General features: G+C 47.0%; 1 protein-coding gene across 5 annotated transcripts in view; it reads right to left on the reverse strand.

The window, feature by feature from the left end:
• Nucleotides 1–7604: 7604 nt before the first annotated feature.
• The window catches only part of LRGUK (leucine rich repeats and guanylate kinase domain containing), a 53738-nt gene continuing 45815 nt past the window's right edge, over nt 7605–15527 (reverse strand). For 2 of the 5 annotated variants that reach the window (XM_087765800.1, XM_087765798.1), the window contains exons 18-21: nt 14230–14352; nt 12032–12061; nt 8751–8920; nt 7605–8335 (exon numbers count right to left, since the gene is read on the reverse strand). In XM_087765800.1, the coding sequence (XP_087621926.1) occupies nt 8181–8335; nt 8751–8920; nt 12032–12061; nt 14230–14352 (478 nt within the window). In that variant the 3' untranslated portion in view covers nt 7605–8180. Of the gene's footprint in view, nt 8336–8750; nt 8921–12031; nt 12062–14229; nt 14353–15527 lie in introns of those variants that run through there. The other 3 variants (XM_087765802.1, XM_087765799.1, XR_015706498.1) reach the window with 2 other exon arrangements.

The raw sequence follows: 15527 nt of genomic DNA on the forward strand, positions 1-15527 counted from the left end.
GAGCCGGGGGGGGGCGGTCTCTTCTCCCCAGGAACAAGCGATGGGATGAGAGGGAACGGCCTCAAGCTGCGCCAGGGCAGGTTTGGGTTGGGTATTGGGAAAAAATTCTTCCCCAAAGGGCTGTCAGGCCCTGGCCCAGGCTGCCCAGGGCAGGGGCTGAGTCCCCATCCCTGGAGGGATTTAAAAGCCAGGGAGATGTGGTGCTGAGGGACATGGTTTAGTGGTGGGCTTGGCGGTGCTGGGTTACCGGTTGGCCTCGATGATCTTTCAGGTCTTTTCTGACCTAAACGATTTGCTGGTTCTGTGATTCTCTCTGCAGCACTAAGCCAGGACCGCCCGCCTCGGCAAGCCCTGTCAGCTGTGGCTCCTACTAAAGGGGCATTGAACCAAGATCCTGGGGGGACGTGGGAGGTGTAGGAAGGCAAGAGAAGCAAAGGGCGGCCGGGGGGAGGCTCCTTTTTAATTGCACTTACAATAAATTATATCCCTTAATGTGCTGCACGTGGTCTCTAATGGCACCCAGGTGCGTGAGTTGGGCAACCGCGGTCCCCGGCAGCACCCACAGGGGTTTGGGGACCTGGCTCAGGGCAGCAGTTTGAGCCTGAAGCATTTGGTACGGAGGAAACCATCAGGATTTGAGGTCCCTGAGCAAGACTCCACAGTTGGTTTAGGCTCCCAGTTTCTGGGAATCCCATCCGGGCAGCACAGAGCGCCGCTTGCCGTGGAGAGGAGAGGTCAAAACAGGGAATGAAGCCTCCTGGCACCAATGCTGAACCATTAACTCGGAGCTGAGTCGTCCAGCTTCCCACATGGGACCTGGGTTATAAAAAATAAAATAGCAAGAAATGAAATGCTTACTGTGGTCTTTCCAGACCCCGGTGACGTCTCCGTCACTGCAAAAAGAACGACGTGGCGTTAAAATCCTGGCCATCAGGTTTAGCGCACCTTTAAACCTTCCCCATCTCAGAGCTTTAACGGGCGCACTTAGTTCTCCCACAGTTACCAAGTATATTTATTTCTAATTTAACAAATCATCTTTCCCCAGACCCTGGCAGCCATTCGTTTAATAAATCCTCATCGGCCAGGCTCCGCTTTCATCAGCTCAGAGATTTCTGTTCAAAATCTTTTGCCTTTCATTAAATTGGGCTGGTGTTTATTAATGCTTTCGATCTTGCCTCGGCGCGGCGCAGCCTGGCTCGCCACGGCGGGTCGGAGAGAAACAAAGGCTATTTTTTGGGTTTTTTTTATTAAAGCGAGAGGGAAAGCCTTGAACTCCTTTGGGAAACACGATGAAATCCTTGTGGCTCCCAAGGTGTAAAAAACTCGCTCCCGCCACTAAATTAAAGGAGAGGGGTGGGAGAGGGATAAAGATGTCTCTGTAAATCACTTGGAGCCACACAGTTCATTTCTGTTCAGCGTCTTTCATTATAGCAATCATAAATCAGCAGCTGGAGCCCAAGAGGGCAAGAAGGTGAGATTTATTGACGGGGGAAATTTGGGAGGGGAAGAGCTCAGAGGATACAGGCCCATTTTTTTGCCTGCAGCCTGGCCCAGGCTCACAGGTCTCTGCTGGCACCCTTCCTTCTTCGAAAGCTCTCCAAAGTCTGCTGGAATTTTTTTAGTATTTATTATTATTTTTCCATTTCCATACAGTTATAACCAGCCGGCTTTCACCCCGCGCCCTCCCTCTCTGCCTGAGCAGCTGGAAGATGGATGCGCTGACCCTGCGTTGACCAAAGGACCTCAGCCCAGGGCGAGGGGACAGATAATTTACTCCTTTCCAGCCTGAGAGAGAGGAGGTGAAGCAGGAGCATCGTGGCCCCCTTTCCCGTGTAGGAAGTCCTGGGGACCGGCCGGGAAGAGGCAGGTGGCCTCGGCTCTGCCGGGAAGATGCCTGCGGTCGTGCGTGCCAAGACAAGGGGTTAACCCTGCTTTGGGCCACCAGAAAGCCCCTGGGTGGTAAAAAATCACACGGGTGGAAATAACCCCTGGGCTGGTGGCTTGGTTCCCTCTTCAGAGGGCAAAAAGCAGCTGCTGCCCGAAGCATGAGACAGCGGTGACATCTGGTGACACTTGGACTGCTGCAGAGAAAGTGGGCGTTGAAAAGGGGCCTAAAAAAAAAAGCAGAGGTGTCTTCCATCAGGACAGGAGGGGAGGAGGCAGTCCCTGGAGCATCATTCCTGCTGTGCTGGCGGTTGCATCACGCCGAGTGCAACGCTCGTGGTCACCTAAAAGTCAAATGAGATAAGGGGAGGAGAGGAACATGGTCCTTCGTCGTCCCCACAGTTGACTAGCGGAAGCCCCAAAGCACGGGATTCGTGCAAGGAATACCACTGCTGGCTGGTTTCGAACCCCACGTAGTCTCCTACATATGGGAAACCCACCTTCTGCTGGAGGATTGATGATGCCGCCCCATCGCCGCTCCAGGCAGGGGCGAACCGCTGGGAGCCTCGGTGCTGCTACCAGCCAGGACAGTGCTGGGGAATGGAGATGTGGGTGTCCAGAGAAGACCTCTTCTCTGGAAGGACCCTCAGCGTGGGGGATTTTTCACTGTGGAGCCTCCATGCCTCTATGATAGACGTTGATTTACACCTTCGTGCTTCTACTTGCTCTAAGGTATGAGCAGGGAAAAGCACGAATGAGAAAAATATAGGAGCTGCCGCCTCCTCCTCCTCCCTGCAGGAACATGAAATTCAGCCTCAGCTACAAGGGTTCCTCTCCCTCCGCCTTACAGGAGGCAGGAAAAAAAAATATCTGAGAAGCTTGAAATATTTTGTGAGGGTTACCAAAAGGGTACGTCCAAGGAGCAAGACTTCGTGCAGAGCTTACGCAGGGTCTGCAGTGCTGAGCACCCCAGGGCTGACTCTGTACCAAGGGGTGCTTGCTTCAGCTCCAACCCCGTAGACTGTGGGGAGAAGGTATGTGGCTCCAGTGGGGCTGGCAAACAGCCGGTGTCGGATGGGGGACCCAAAGTGCTTTGCAGGGCTGGAGTTGTTGAAGCAACACCATAGAAGTGCAGGGGGAGACCGGGGAAAGACCCACTGAGTCTTCTTCAAGCCCTTCACTGGCTCTCCCTTGAGTCGGGGATCATATAGAATCATCGAATTGTTTAGGTTGGAAAAGACCCTTAAGATCATTAAGTCCAACCGTTAACCCAGCACTGCCAAGGCCACCACTAAACCATGTCCCTCAGCACCATGTCTACCTGTCTTTTAAATCCCTCCAGGGATGGGGACTCAGCCCCTGCCCTGGGCAGCCTGGGCCAGGGCCTGACAGCCCTTTCGGGGAAGAAGTTTTTCCTAATATCCAACCCAAACCTGCCCTGGCGCAGCTTGAGGCCGTTCCCTCTCGTCCCATCGCTTGTTCCTGGGGAGAAGAGACCGACCCCCCCGGCTCCAGCCTCCTTTCAGGCCGTTGCAGAGAGCGATGAGGGCTCCCCTCAGCCTCCTCTTCTCCAGGCTGAGCACCCCCAGCTCCCCCAGCCGCTCCTCCCCAGCCTTGGGCTCCAGCCCCTGTCCCAGCCTCGCTGCCCTGCTCTGGCCACGCTCCAGCCCCTCCATGGCCGCCTTGGGGTGAGGGGCCCAGCGCTGAGCACAGCACTCGAGGGGCGGCCTCACCAGTGCCCAGTAGAAGGGAAGACGCAAAGAGAAACACGGGCAGTTGGTGTAATCACACCGAGTGGCAACTCTCCTCGCCCCCACCGCGGTACTGTTAAAAAAAAAATTATAATTCATTTTGACAGCTGCCAAATTAGCAGCGTATTATGCAGCATATTCAATTAGACAAGCTCCCGAGGGAGCAGGCAGAGGTAGCGGGGCAGCCGGCTGCTGCTGGGACATGCCGTGGTGCTGCAGGAAGGTATTTTTAGAAATGGATGTGTGTGCTCTGCAGAGAAATAAACAGCCCTTTGGTCAATACTGGCAACTATTCCCCATCTGTTTCCAGAACGTGCTTAAAAAAAATAAAATTAAAAGGATTTTTATTTTTTTGGCTTTGCAGTGGTCTCACCAACAAGTCAAGCCTCTACCAATGCTTTCCAGCTTCTAGGGTTTCTAGGGCCCAGATGAGTGGGTTTAGTGAGGAGGGAGGCAGGGAGATGAAGGTCAGAGTACCAAACCAAACCCATTTTGCACCCATTTTTTTCACAAATACCGCTCCTAATTTGGGGAGCAGGCGCTGGAGACTCTGAGCCCCCACATATCTCCTGCTCTCATCTTCTGCCAAGCCGGCAGCATGTTGCCCTGGCTGCCTACGCACTCTGCGATTGTCCCTGGAACATCTTGGCCTCCAGCACTCAAAATGCTCAGCAGATTGCAGGAGCAGCTCTTCACGGCCTGATTCTGCAGCCCCTGGAAGTCTTCGCTGAGCTGTGCGTCAAACTTTTAGCTAGCAAACTTCATATCTTCTCCTTCAGGCAGGGGTCTGTATTAGAACACCGTCCCCTTACGTCTAACAAACCCGTCATGCCTTAATTCAGCAGCTCTTTGTCCTACGGCACCCGTGTTGTAATTCCTACCGCCTTGCTACTGGCCTGAGGGAGGAATCGGGATAAAACAGCTGCCCTTGACTTCCCAAAACACTTTTGCATAAGCCCAGTCTCCTCTGCTTCGCCTCAGACTCGAGCAGAGACGCAGGACTCCTGGGTTCTGACCTAATTCCCGTAAAAATACCCATGAGATCCCACAAATCGGTGGAATTTCTCTCTGCCTCGATTTACCGATGGGTAACGCAGGGCTACGACACAGCACGCGTGAGACGCGCGTGGCTGCATCCTCCAGCTGGTAAAGCCATTTGCATTCACCAGGCAGCAAGCACGGTTCTGATTTTATTGAATGTTGAATGTGTAATTTAAAAAAGGGAAATTAAACAGCTTGTTATACTCCCCTCTGTAAAATTCAAGACTCGGAGACTTGTTTGACTGTGACTAACTTAAGGTGTTACTCTGCTGTAATCCAAACACGCTCCCTGCCAATAAAAACAGAGTTCCCTGAAACAGCCCCGCTTTTATCTGCCAATCTATAAATATATAGGCACAAGTTACAAGTTCTGTACTTTCAGCCAAAAATAAATGCTCTAAACTAAAAACGATGAACTGCAAAGCTTCACAATCTGCTAAAGGAAATGTAAATATTGCGGATCGGCAATCCGACGGTACTTCTGCCTTCGGCCTCGGCCAGATGTTCCACGCTTCGGGGTGCAGCAGCCCAAGGGCAGGGCAGCATCACGCAGTTGTTTTCGGGCCCCGGGTACCTTGGGTCAGCAGTTTGAGCTGCGATCTGCTGGGAGCGGGGAGAGAGCAAGCGAGAGCGTGCGGCCGTAAAAGCTTAGGGAGGGCAGAAACGGAATATTTTGCTGAATTGACTTCAGCACGTTTCTAACCTAAGCTCCTCCCTGGTATTTTTTAAAATCTCACGTCCTACTTCGACGAAAGGTCCTTATCCCCTAGACCCCACCGACTGTGCCACAGCTGGAATTATCTGAAAGCTCCGGGCCCAAGAACTGATTGCAAAAGAGGAGATTCTCTTCCAACATTATTGTCTGATACAAATGCAAGTAAGCTAAGCAATATCCTGATCACAGGAGAACAAATGATTTGTTTTTCCAACTGGGAAATGAGAGTAACATATTTATGCTCCACCTGTATGCTCAGCTCTATATAATCAAAATAGAGATACAACTCCTGCCCTGGAGAGCTTAGCATTTAAGACTGTTCCTGTAAATATGAGTAGTTTGGATCACTGGGCTCACTCGCGTAGGATGTACAAGGCTCTTGCAGGATTGCAGACTTCAAGCGGAGGAAATTCAGCGCGATTCAGGGATAACTTGTCCTGGTTTGTTCAGTTTTACGCAGACGGGAGTAACCACTCCAAGGGAAGAGCGGAGGGCTGGGGCTGAGCGGGGAAGAGGCCTTGGCTTGGAGAACTGGGAAGGAATGGAAGCGAAAGGCAAGAGACGCTGATGTTGGCTGGGATGTCGCCCACCGCACACCACCCTTATCTCCCAGATGTACAGACTGCAACGCAGAGCAGAGACCTAAACACGGGTTTCTGCGTTAGCGTCCAGGAGAAAAATGATTTATCTGCACTGACTGTAGTACCTTCCAAGCTGAAGTGAGGAGGTGTGATAATCCATGGCCCTGCTGTGCATGAACCACGATTTACCTTGCAGGTATTATAGGAATAGTGTGGCCAGCAGGACCGGGGAGGTGATGGTGTCCCTGCACTGGGCACTGGTGAGGCCGCCCCTCGAGTGCTGTGCTCAGCGCTGGGCCCCTCACCCCAAGGCGGCCATGGAGGGGCTGGAGCGTGGCCAGAGCAGGGCAGCGAGGCTGGGGCAGGGGCTGGAGCCCAAGGCTGGGGAGGAGCGGCTGGGGGAGCTGGGGGTGCTCAGCCTGGAGAAGAGGAGGCTGAGGGGAGCCCTCATCGCTCTCTGCAACTGCCTGAAAGGAGGCTGGAGCCGGGGGGGTCGGTCTCTTCTCCCCAGGAACAAGCGATGGGACGAGAGGGAACGGCCTCAAGCTGCGCCAGGGCAGGGGTTTGGGTTGAGTATTAGGAAAAACTTCTTCACCGAAAGGGTGGTCAAGCATTGGCCCAGGCTGCCCAGGGCAGGGGCTGAGTCCCCATCCCTGGAGGGATTTAAAAGCCGGGGAGATGTGGTGCTGAGGGACATGGTTTAGTGGTGGCCTTGGCAGTGCTGGGTTAACGGTTGGCCTTGATGATCTTAAGGGTCTTTTCCAACCTTAACGATTCTATGATTCTATTCATTAACCGCGATACTGGCAAAACTACGATCACCTGTAAAAGAGCAAAAACTGATACGCTCATCAGCATCCACGCCAATCAACCGTGCAGCCAGCCGTAACAGCCAGGCCAGCTTCTGCAAAGGTGTTTAGAGAGGCAAAGCGGCCGTGGAGAGCCCTGTGGGATTTGGTGAAGGAACCGTGGAGGTTAGGTAGTCCTTCAGTGGCAGTCAGGTACCCACTGCGCTGAACCGCTTTGGCAAAAACCCCACTAAGGCTGAAAGTGCAGCTTCGGCTGCCTGAACTCCTTGTGAACCCAGGCCACGGAGCAGCTGTGCTTTTTGTTCTGCCAAAATCAATGATAAAAAACTGGTGCCTCGGAAGAGCTGTTGTTCTTCAGCTTGAGGATACAGCCGGCTATATGGAAAGGAAACTACTTAAAAAGCTGAGTTGTTTTACAGGCTTCACTGGAATTTAAAGTCAGGCTACCTGAATCTATCCATTACTTACCATCATCTGTGTTGCTTTGTTCAGTTCATCCTATTTAATCAACAAAACCCCTTGGCCACGTTGTGAACATGCATAGTGAGGTGAACCAGAGCTCTTCCATGGCCGTGACTCCACACCGTGGCAAGGAGTCACGTCTTCTTCCGTGCACGCGAGGACCTCTGAGGACCCACGCCGTCGTATGAATAGCAAATGCCCCTCCTCGGGGGAAGCTGCTTGGGCACAAGGGCCCCACTAGCTGTTCTGTAAGTAGACGGTAATGAAAATTAATCAGGACAAACATTAACTCAAGAGTTTTATTTACTTGTCAGAGCTCTGCTCCACATACAGAAAAACAAATCTTCACGCACTACTTACAGCTTCAGCTAGTTCTCAATAATCCTAATAATTTTTTCTGATGACTCCTTACTAGGTTGTTTAAATACACTTGCAAATCAAAGAATTATGTCTCATCGCTTCAAAAAACCACGTTTTAGTAAAAAAAAGACTTGGAACTAGTTTTCACTCCCAACTTAACTCTGAACATTTCACAAAATCCCTCTTCAAAATAATTCAGTACTACTACAATATAGACGATATTATCAGAGACCCTGATGCTTCCGCACCTCAATTAAATCTATAATATAGGAGGGGGAGGAAAGAGGGAAATTAATTGAAGATATGGCCATGTGGCTGTTAGGAAAAAATCTACGCCATTTCCCAGCTGAGAGCGCCTGGGGAAATAATTTCTAGCTTTGGGAAATACAGAAATTACTTTTTAATAAAGTTATAAATAAATAACTTTTTAGGGGAGAGTTAATCAGAAATGGATTTAGAAAAAATATTTGATAGACTTTGCTTTGTTGAAGGGAAATATCCCAAAATCAGTATTGCTGTTAGACAGAAAGATACGGTGCAGAATCAAGATTCAAGACAAAGACTTGGCTGGCAGTGGCTATCGAGGGTCGGTCCGCTTGCGCCCAGGCGGGATTGGAGGTAGGACAAGCTTGGAGTGGGAGCCTGGCCAGTTGATGAGCTGAGGCACATGAGAAGAACCAGTCTTGGACTTGCTGTATTTTCTCTGAAGATTGTCACTAGGGAGTTCAGTCTCTGCAGAAATTATAAATAAGTGAAGAAGCACTAAGAGGGTGTTTATTTCAGTGAAAAGTCAAAATTTACCACAAAGCTTATCTCCAGCTGAAAACCCAGTGTTTTGGGGGGTGAGGGAAGAGAAATATCTTCAGGTAGTCTAGTGACTGTTCTACCTCATACATGCGGAAGGGTAACTTTATGCCTAAGCAGCCACTATTTTTAATTGCTCAAAAAGTTCATCGAGAGAAAGCTGCTTGGATTGAGTATGCTGCATTCACGCTGTGATGATTCTGCCACATCGTAGCATTGCTGCTTATAAGTGTCGTTACCAGAAGCATGAAGAACCTGCCCTGTCACCCAAATAAAGCTACTGTCATTACAGTAGGAAAGATAAGCAGCCTGAGCAAAAGTTACTTAGGAATACGGTTCAAACCTTTCAATCTGTCCACTCCATTTTTAGCTCCTCTTGGATCTTGATGCTCAGCTTTGGCTTCTTCAGTAAGACAAGCATGGGGACCAGAAGTCCGAACCGCCAGACCTTCACTCGCAGATGCACCAGCTGAGATTAGAAATGGTCCGCTAGCAGGGCCAGAGTCTCTGCAGCTGAGAGGGGGAAATGATTCATGCTTTAAAACAGCAATAAAAAAAGCACATGCCCCAGGTCTGACAGTATTACTGATGTTGCAGTCACACAACTCAATCAAAAGTCAGAAATAAATCCCAGTAGTTATCAGTTATACAGAGCTTTTTCACACATGACAATTCTCTCAAAACTTCTAGTGCTAGCAAACACAACTACTACCTCTCTCGATTTTCATTTATTGGTTTAATTGATTGCACAGAGAGGTAAAATGAAGAGGTTCGTGCCACACAGTGAATCAGCTTCAGATCTGGGATCAGAACTCAGAGCTCCTTGTTTCCAAATCTGTGGTTCGGCACTGCAGACGATGTTCCCTCTTGGTGAGTAAAAGAAAATAGGAACTGCCTTGAAAAGAAGTGTTTCTGTAGTACCCCAGTGACAACATGGACCATCAGTACCCATTTACCAGTGAATAGTACACAAGGCACCTCTGACCTGTTAAGTCTCTTGCAGAAAATCCAGTCAAAGCCAAAGCCTGAGTGGTCTGAGGCCATGCTGTAGCTTGTTCTGATAAAGGTTTTCCCTTTCCATCTCTATACTATCAATTTACTTCAAGAAAAGTAAGGAAAAGACCTTGATTGATATGGAGAGATCAATAACTACCTATTTAATGCAAAACCGTAATATATATCTGGGGCAATGCTTAAGACGTTTCATAATGCCTCTCTTCATACAGAAAGGACTGTTCTGGTCTAGGTGAGAGCAGCTGATTCATAGATTGATGAATGTGAGAGGAAGATCAAAGATTATCCACCCTGACCTTATCCATGGGGCAGGCCAAAAGAATTTCATTCTGTAATTATTGCAAGGAGCATTTTGGCTTGTGAGAATACTGTGATTACAGTGTTCTAGGGAATAGAAAGAAACTATTTCAGTGGTATTTTAATAAATCCATACAGTAAGAAGAAGGGATCATGAATAATGAGATAAAACAGCGTGGTACTCCCATAAGACACAGGTGATTATCTTCTCACTAGATGTACTGTGGAAGTCTATGAGAATTTTGCCATTGCCTTCAAGGTAAAGGAATATTACAACCTGTAATGTACCGAGTGCGTGCGTCTTCCTCTGAGGGCCACTGCATCCAAGGATGCTCATGAGACACTGAATGCTCTAGCCAAGTGCTTAACCCTAGTCACAATCTCATTTTAGCTGCCTCTAATACACATCAGACATAACTGTGGTAGGGATAAGAAATTACTAGGAGTAGTAAATTCAGGCTCAGTATAAACAGCAGCTTGGACTCTTCAACAACATCTATTCCAATTTCTAAAAGGCTGACTACTTCTGCTTTCGCTTCAGAGAACACAGTCATACATTCGCCTACAAATAAAGATTAAAAATAGATATCATACAGCTCGAATTAACCCCCCGTGGATCTCTAGCTGCAACTACGTGAATGCACTATGTTAAAATCCAGCATCCTAAAGCGTTCAACAAAAATCTTCATTGCCTTTCTCCCCAGCTGTCCCTTTCTTAAAGGGCAGAAGACAAGGTAAAACTGTGGGAAATAGTTTACGTACCACTTGGCAGGGTGTAAAGGGGAGGTAGGTACCCAGGCTTTTCTAGTACAGGTGTCATAGGAAGCATTTAATTTAATTAAGGTTTCTTGTAAAACCACTCAATGAGAATAAGATCAAAAATAAGTAGGACAACTAGAGCTTATGAGGTCTCTGCCACCTAGGTGTCCAAGGTATTTGGGAGGGGTGGGGCAGAGGAGCTGAGAACCTACCTCTCCTTTGTGCTTTTGCCAGGTGACCTGTCAAGGAGTTTGGATAACCTATCTATCTCTAGTCCTTCCCTGACAGCCTCAGCACAGGAAAGAGAACTATTGTAGGTGAAGCAGGCATGAGTTCCCTCTAGTAAAATTTCCCAGTCAGCTAAATGGAAAGGAAATGAAAAATAGGAGGCTTAAAAAACCCCCAGTATTACCCCATGGAGGAATGAGACAAATGGATTCTGGTGCACTAAATACAAAATATGTTAGTAACGAGTTGAGGAGTAAAGCACTGGACTGCCATAGATTCTGTTTAGATTATGGTTGCACTGGACTGCCAAACCCTAACACATATCATTGCACGTGATGTCATAGTATGTCAATTGATGGATATTTTCCATTTGATTGTGTTTGGCAGGAACGGGGATGTGCAATTAAATATTGAAACAGTTCCTTGTTAAATGCGCAGGTCAATGGTGGGTGAGGTTCTGACTCCACCCTCAAACTTGCAAATGATGGAGGCATAGTAACAGATTAAGAAGTTAAGTTTCTGCTCTCCAACTCACTATATTTTGCCCCTTCTCTCTTCTCCTCTTCTAGTTATGCTGTAACCAGATCGTTTCAATATCCTTACAAACACCTCTACCGGTAAAAGTGAGACCTAAAGAATTTATCATTGCCTGTGGTGAGTAGTAGTCCTTTAAAGTACAGTTGTAAGATATATTGCCCTGAAGGACTGCTGCTCACCACAGGCAATGATAAATTGCTTAAGCCTGTTAGTGAAAAAAAAATGGAACCTCAGGGGGAAAAAAAAAAAAAAATCCACACTTTCATGTGTGGGAGAGTTCAGCCTCCAGCAGAGGAGTTAAAAAAATCCCTGAAAACTGGCATGGTGTTTTCTTTTGTGAAATCAGGAAAGACTAGGTTGTCAGAGTTTACTTCCAAGGAGAAGACCATAGCTATGGTCTTAGCAATGAAAAAGAGCCATGGGTGTAATTAGAAACTATCCTGCTGAAAACTGCAGGTCAGTGGGCAGGCGTCCAAACCAACCCTTTCATTTTCACTCTTGAGTAAAATCAGTGAGCAATCAGGATCATTTCTTTTACTTGTAGACCAGAAGTAAGAGAACAACTGCAGGACTTGAATCCAAGTGTTACTGACCTGAAGAATAATGATGCCATTTCCACCACAGCTCAAGCTTAAATAAAAACTGCCAGATTTGAGAAATAATGCAAAAAACTGGGGACCTGGACAGTGTTGCCCAGTGAGATATCAGACTAATCTGCAGTCTCTGATCTTGGAAAACAATATTCCCTTCACTGGCTGTGCCTGGAGGTCAACACATTCATGCTCTTACCCCTTGATGGCTTTTTTTAGTTTACTCTTTCTTCCATTCCAAACGTTGACAGCACAAAATTGGAGAGAAAGAAAAAGAAAATATTAAACCACCTCGATATTCAGACAAAATCACTACAGGCTTTACTACAATACTTCAGAAATGTGGGATTTTTCTCACTAATATTTCAAATGCATCCACACAACAGCATTTCCATCAATCACGCCTATAAGCGAATTTCTTCCAAACTTTCCATATTTCCCTTGCAAAAGGGTTTGACAACATGACTCTATACAATTTTGCTGTAGGCCATGATGCATGCACGGAAAATGAATCAGATTAGCAGTTTGCTTTTTCTCTCCTCACAGTTGTTTCTCCACTGTGTTATTAACAGTGCTAAATGAAAACACTGCTAAAGTCAAAACACCAAAATGTGGTGGAGTGGAAAGACATATTTATTCCCATATGCGAAGGGTAAGACCTTTACAACTCGTCATAGCTTCACACTCATTTGAGTTATAGGTCTTGCCTCTTACTGGTAAGGACAGATGATGCATAATCCCTCTGCAACCCATTACGCACTCGGTTTCTCTCATCCGCTCACTCGGTTCCCCTTCAGCACGCTCCACTGTGGCACAAATACTCAGGACAAATGAATCTGCAGAGGCCTACGGTTTCAACCTTTTTACAGCATGCTAATTAGCTAGTTGTAATTACAGTGGCAGGTAGTCCATCACACAGAGGGAACTGGCAGTCTCTCTAAGATATAAAAGGAACACAGATTTTTTTTCAACAGCAAGTTTGGCTAAGAACTCTGCTTAACAGATAAGGAACAAAGAATGGGTTGAAATCTTATAAAGATGCTCAGCATTTCTAATCAGTCTGACTTAATGTGAAAAGATGCCTAATGTGTGTTTAGGAGGTTATTTAACAGAGATTTTTAAAAGATGTGAAAACACAGAGGTAAAAAATACATGGTATGGTATGTTTAAATCTAGCAGGAAAGGTACCTTGGTTTGTATGGAAGGAGAACAAGATATCAGACATGGGATTGAACCCACGATCAAATTCAAGTTTACCAACAGCCATCTGGCACACACATCAGCTCACTTTAGGTTGCAGGTTTCAGATGAGCTTTGTGGTAGGTTCTGAAGAGCGAGCAGAGCATGCCTACAAGCACACACCTATTTCTTGGCGTGGATGGGGGATCTGGCGTGTTGTGCTTCACTAGGTCACGCTGTGCGGCATCCGGCTGCTTCTGTGCATCCCATCTGGGCATGAGATTACAACAGATGGCCAGAAGAGGGGTAAAAAAAAAAGCTTATCCAGGATACTGCATAGAAAGGCCGCAATGTCACTTGCCACAACAGCAGACAGGCTCGCTGGCGGCCAGAGCTCGGATGTACTTATGAAACAGGACCGTTAGAGTAAGTCACAGCCATCTTGTAAGAGGCAATGTGGACCCGCAGAGCAAGTCAGGAAAATATAGCCTGCTTCGTAGCTTGAAGGCCTAAAAGACACTGAAGATGTAGCCTCTTCAAATCTTCTTCTATCCTCACCTCTCTACAAGCTTTAAATGAGATAGGAGGCGTCTCCCTCCCATACCTCAGAGCCTGTTTAGCCTTGGAACATATAAATGAGGGTGTTCATCACTCACGAGCAGAGACGCTGGGCAAGATATGAAGCATAGCAGCAATGGCTGAGATAGTAAAAGAAGGTAAAGGTACTACAGAGCTCAGTATCCTGATGGGGTCTGCGGTTATCATGGATGAGATATGAATTTGAAGATCATGATATCACTCAGAGCCTCCCAAATGGTATTCAACAGTAACTATGGCAATCCTCTAAACAGAGAATGAGAAATAGTTCTGATAGCAGTATCTGGTAAATTTGTCCAAAAAAAATATTCAGCACTCAAGTTCTGTTTTTCTATACCTGGACCAAGTTTCTTTCAGCGTCTTTTTCCCTTCAAACATCCTCTTGATAGAAAGCTCTTGAAATTCCCTTTCTGTGTATGTGAATTATGGTGTCTAAATGAAACCGTTCCCATGAATGACAAGACTTTGTTTTATGCTGCAGTGACACATGCTTAATAAGGCTGTTGGTGTAACAGATGAGACAACTGCATTAGCTTGGGACATGGTTTTAGATCTTGCACATTGCAGCATTAACCTTCATTCCACCCAGTGATGATCTGCTGTCTCAGAAACTGAACTCACCGGCTCTCTGGGTTAGGCAGGGGGAAGCTCTGGTCTCGGGTGACAGTCCTTCCATCAGCATGTATTGGTGGTTCCAGTAATTGTTGACGGGAGCTGCTCGGTGCAGGAGTGACTGCCAGGTCCCTAAAATGTTACAAAAAGAAAATAAAGTGCTTGTTACATGCATTTATATACTGTGATAGCATAATTAGTGCTTAGTGAGTTCACAAGACCTGTTCAGATGGAGGGGAGCGTTGTCTCCAGTGGGAGAGGAACAGCAATAAGCAGTGGGGGGTAGTAATCCAGGCTCTGTTTACAGCCAATAGAGAGGCACAGTCACAGCTACAGTACAAATAAACTCAAGCTTAAGTAGATATCTAAAGCAGGTTGGATGAATTACTCTCCACTGAGACAGAGCGAGTAGGGCAACTTGTTCAGATAGTGACATTTTTAGTAAAGACACCCAAAATCGGGTGAGATTAATCCCGCCCCTTGTGACTAACTCACGAGGTGAGAAGTTTCATCTTCACTGCCATGCGTAACACCTAAAAAAACCAATTCCTGGTAATCGCAGGATTGACACTACTTTATTTATAGACTCGAACCACAGAGCTAAAACCAAAGAGATGCAGCACTGGAGACTACCAAACATGAGAGAACCTTAATGAAATGCTGAACTTACAATTTTAACTCTTGGAAGATTCCATACATCTACCCTCTGTACCAGAGCCACCCCACCGACACACCTCAACTGAACTCTGAAGGAATATTTTTATTTTCAAGGGCAATGAGCCCATGTAACTTTTGCGTGTGCCATTTTCTAGTTTCCCTAGGGAGCTTGTCAAGAACATTTTTAACTGCAGTAGCAGCTGCTGAATGCTTGCTCCATGGGAGAAGCTAGGTTTTTAAGGAGGGTTAATATCTTTTCTGAAGACTCATTGCTACAGTTTGGGAAAAAAACCCAAACTGTTAAGTTCTTCATCAAGCCCTCAATCACGCCCATAGGCCATTAAGGAGACAAGTATACCTCTGCCACTTTCCCATGGGAAACAGAGAGGCTGGAATCTCAAACTGTGTTTTCACGCCTCCTCATCTTGCCAAAGCAGGCCCAGTCCCCGCTGTGGGTCTTCTGGTGCTTCAGCGATGAGGCTTTCCCCACTCCTCCTCAGAAATCAGTCCCTAGCCCAATCCACTATGCATGGCAAGCAAGGTTTTTCTACTTCTCATCTTTAAATTTCCCTTTCTTTAGTTTCTTCTTATTATTAATATCTATAAATAAAGCTTCCCTAGTGTAAGGCCTCAAGCTGTTATTGTTTCAC

Source organism: Nipponia nippon, unplaced genomic scaffold (assembly GCF_047370975.1).
Source record: "Nipponia nippon isolate SJK-2023a ecotype South Korea unplaced genomic scaffold, ASM4737097v1 scaffold_3, whole genome shotgun sequence".
Lineage (NCBI taxonomy): Eukaryota > Metazoa > Chordata > Aves > Pelecaniformes > Threskiornithidae > Nipponia > Nipponia nippon.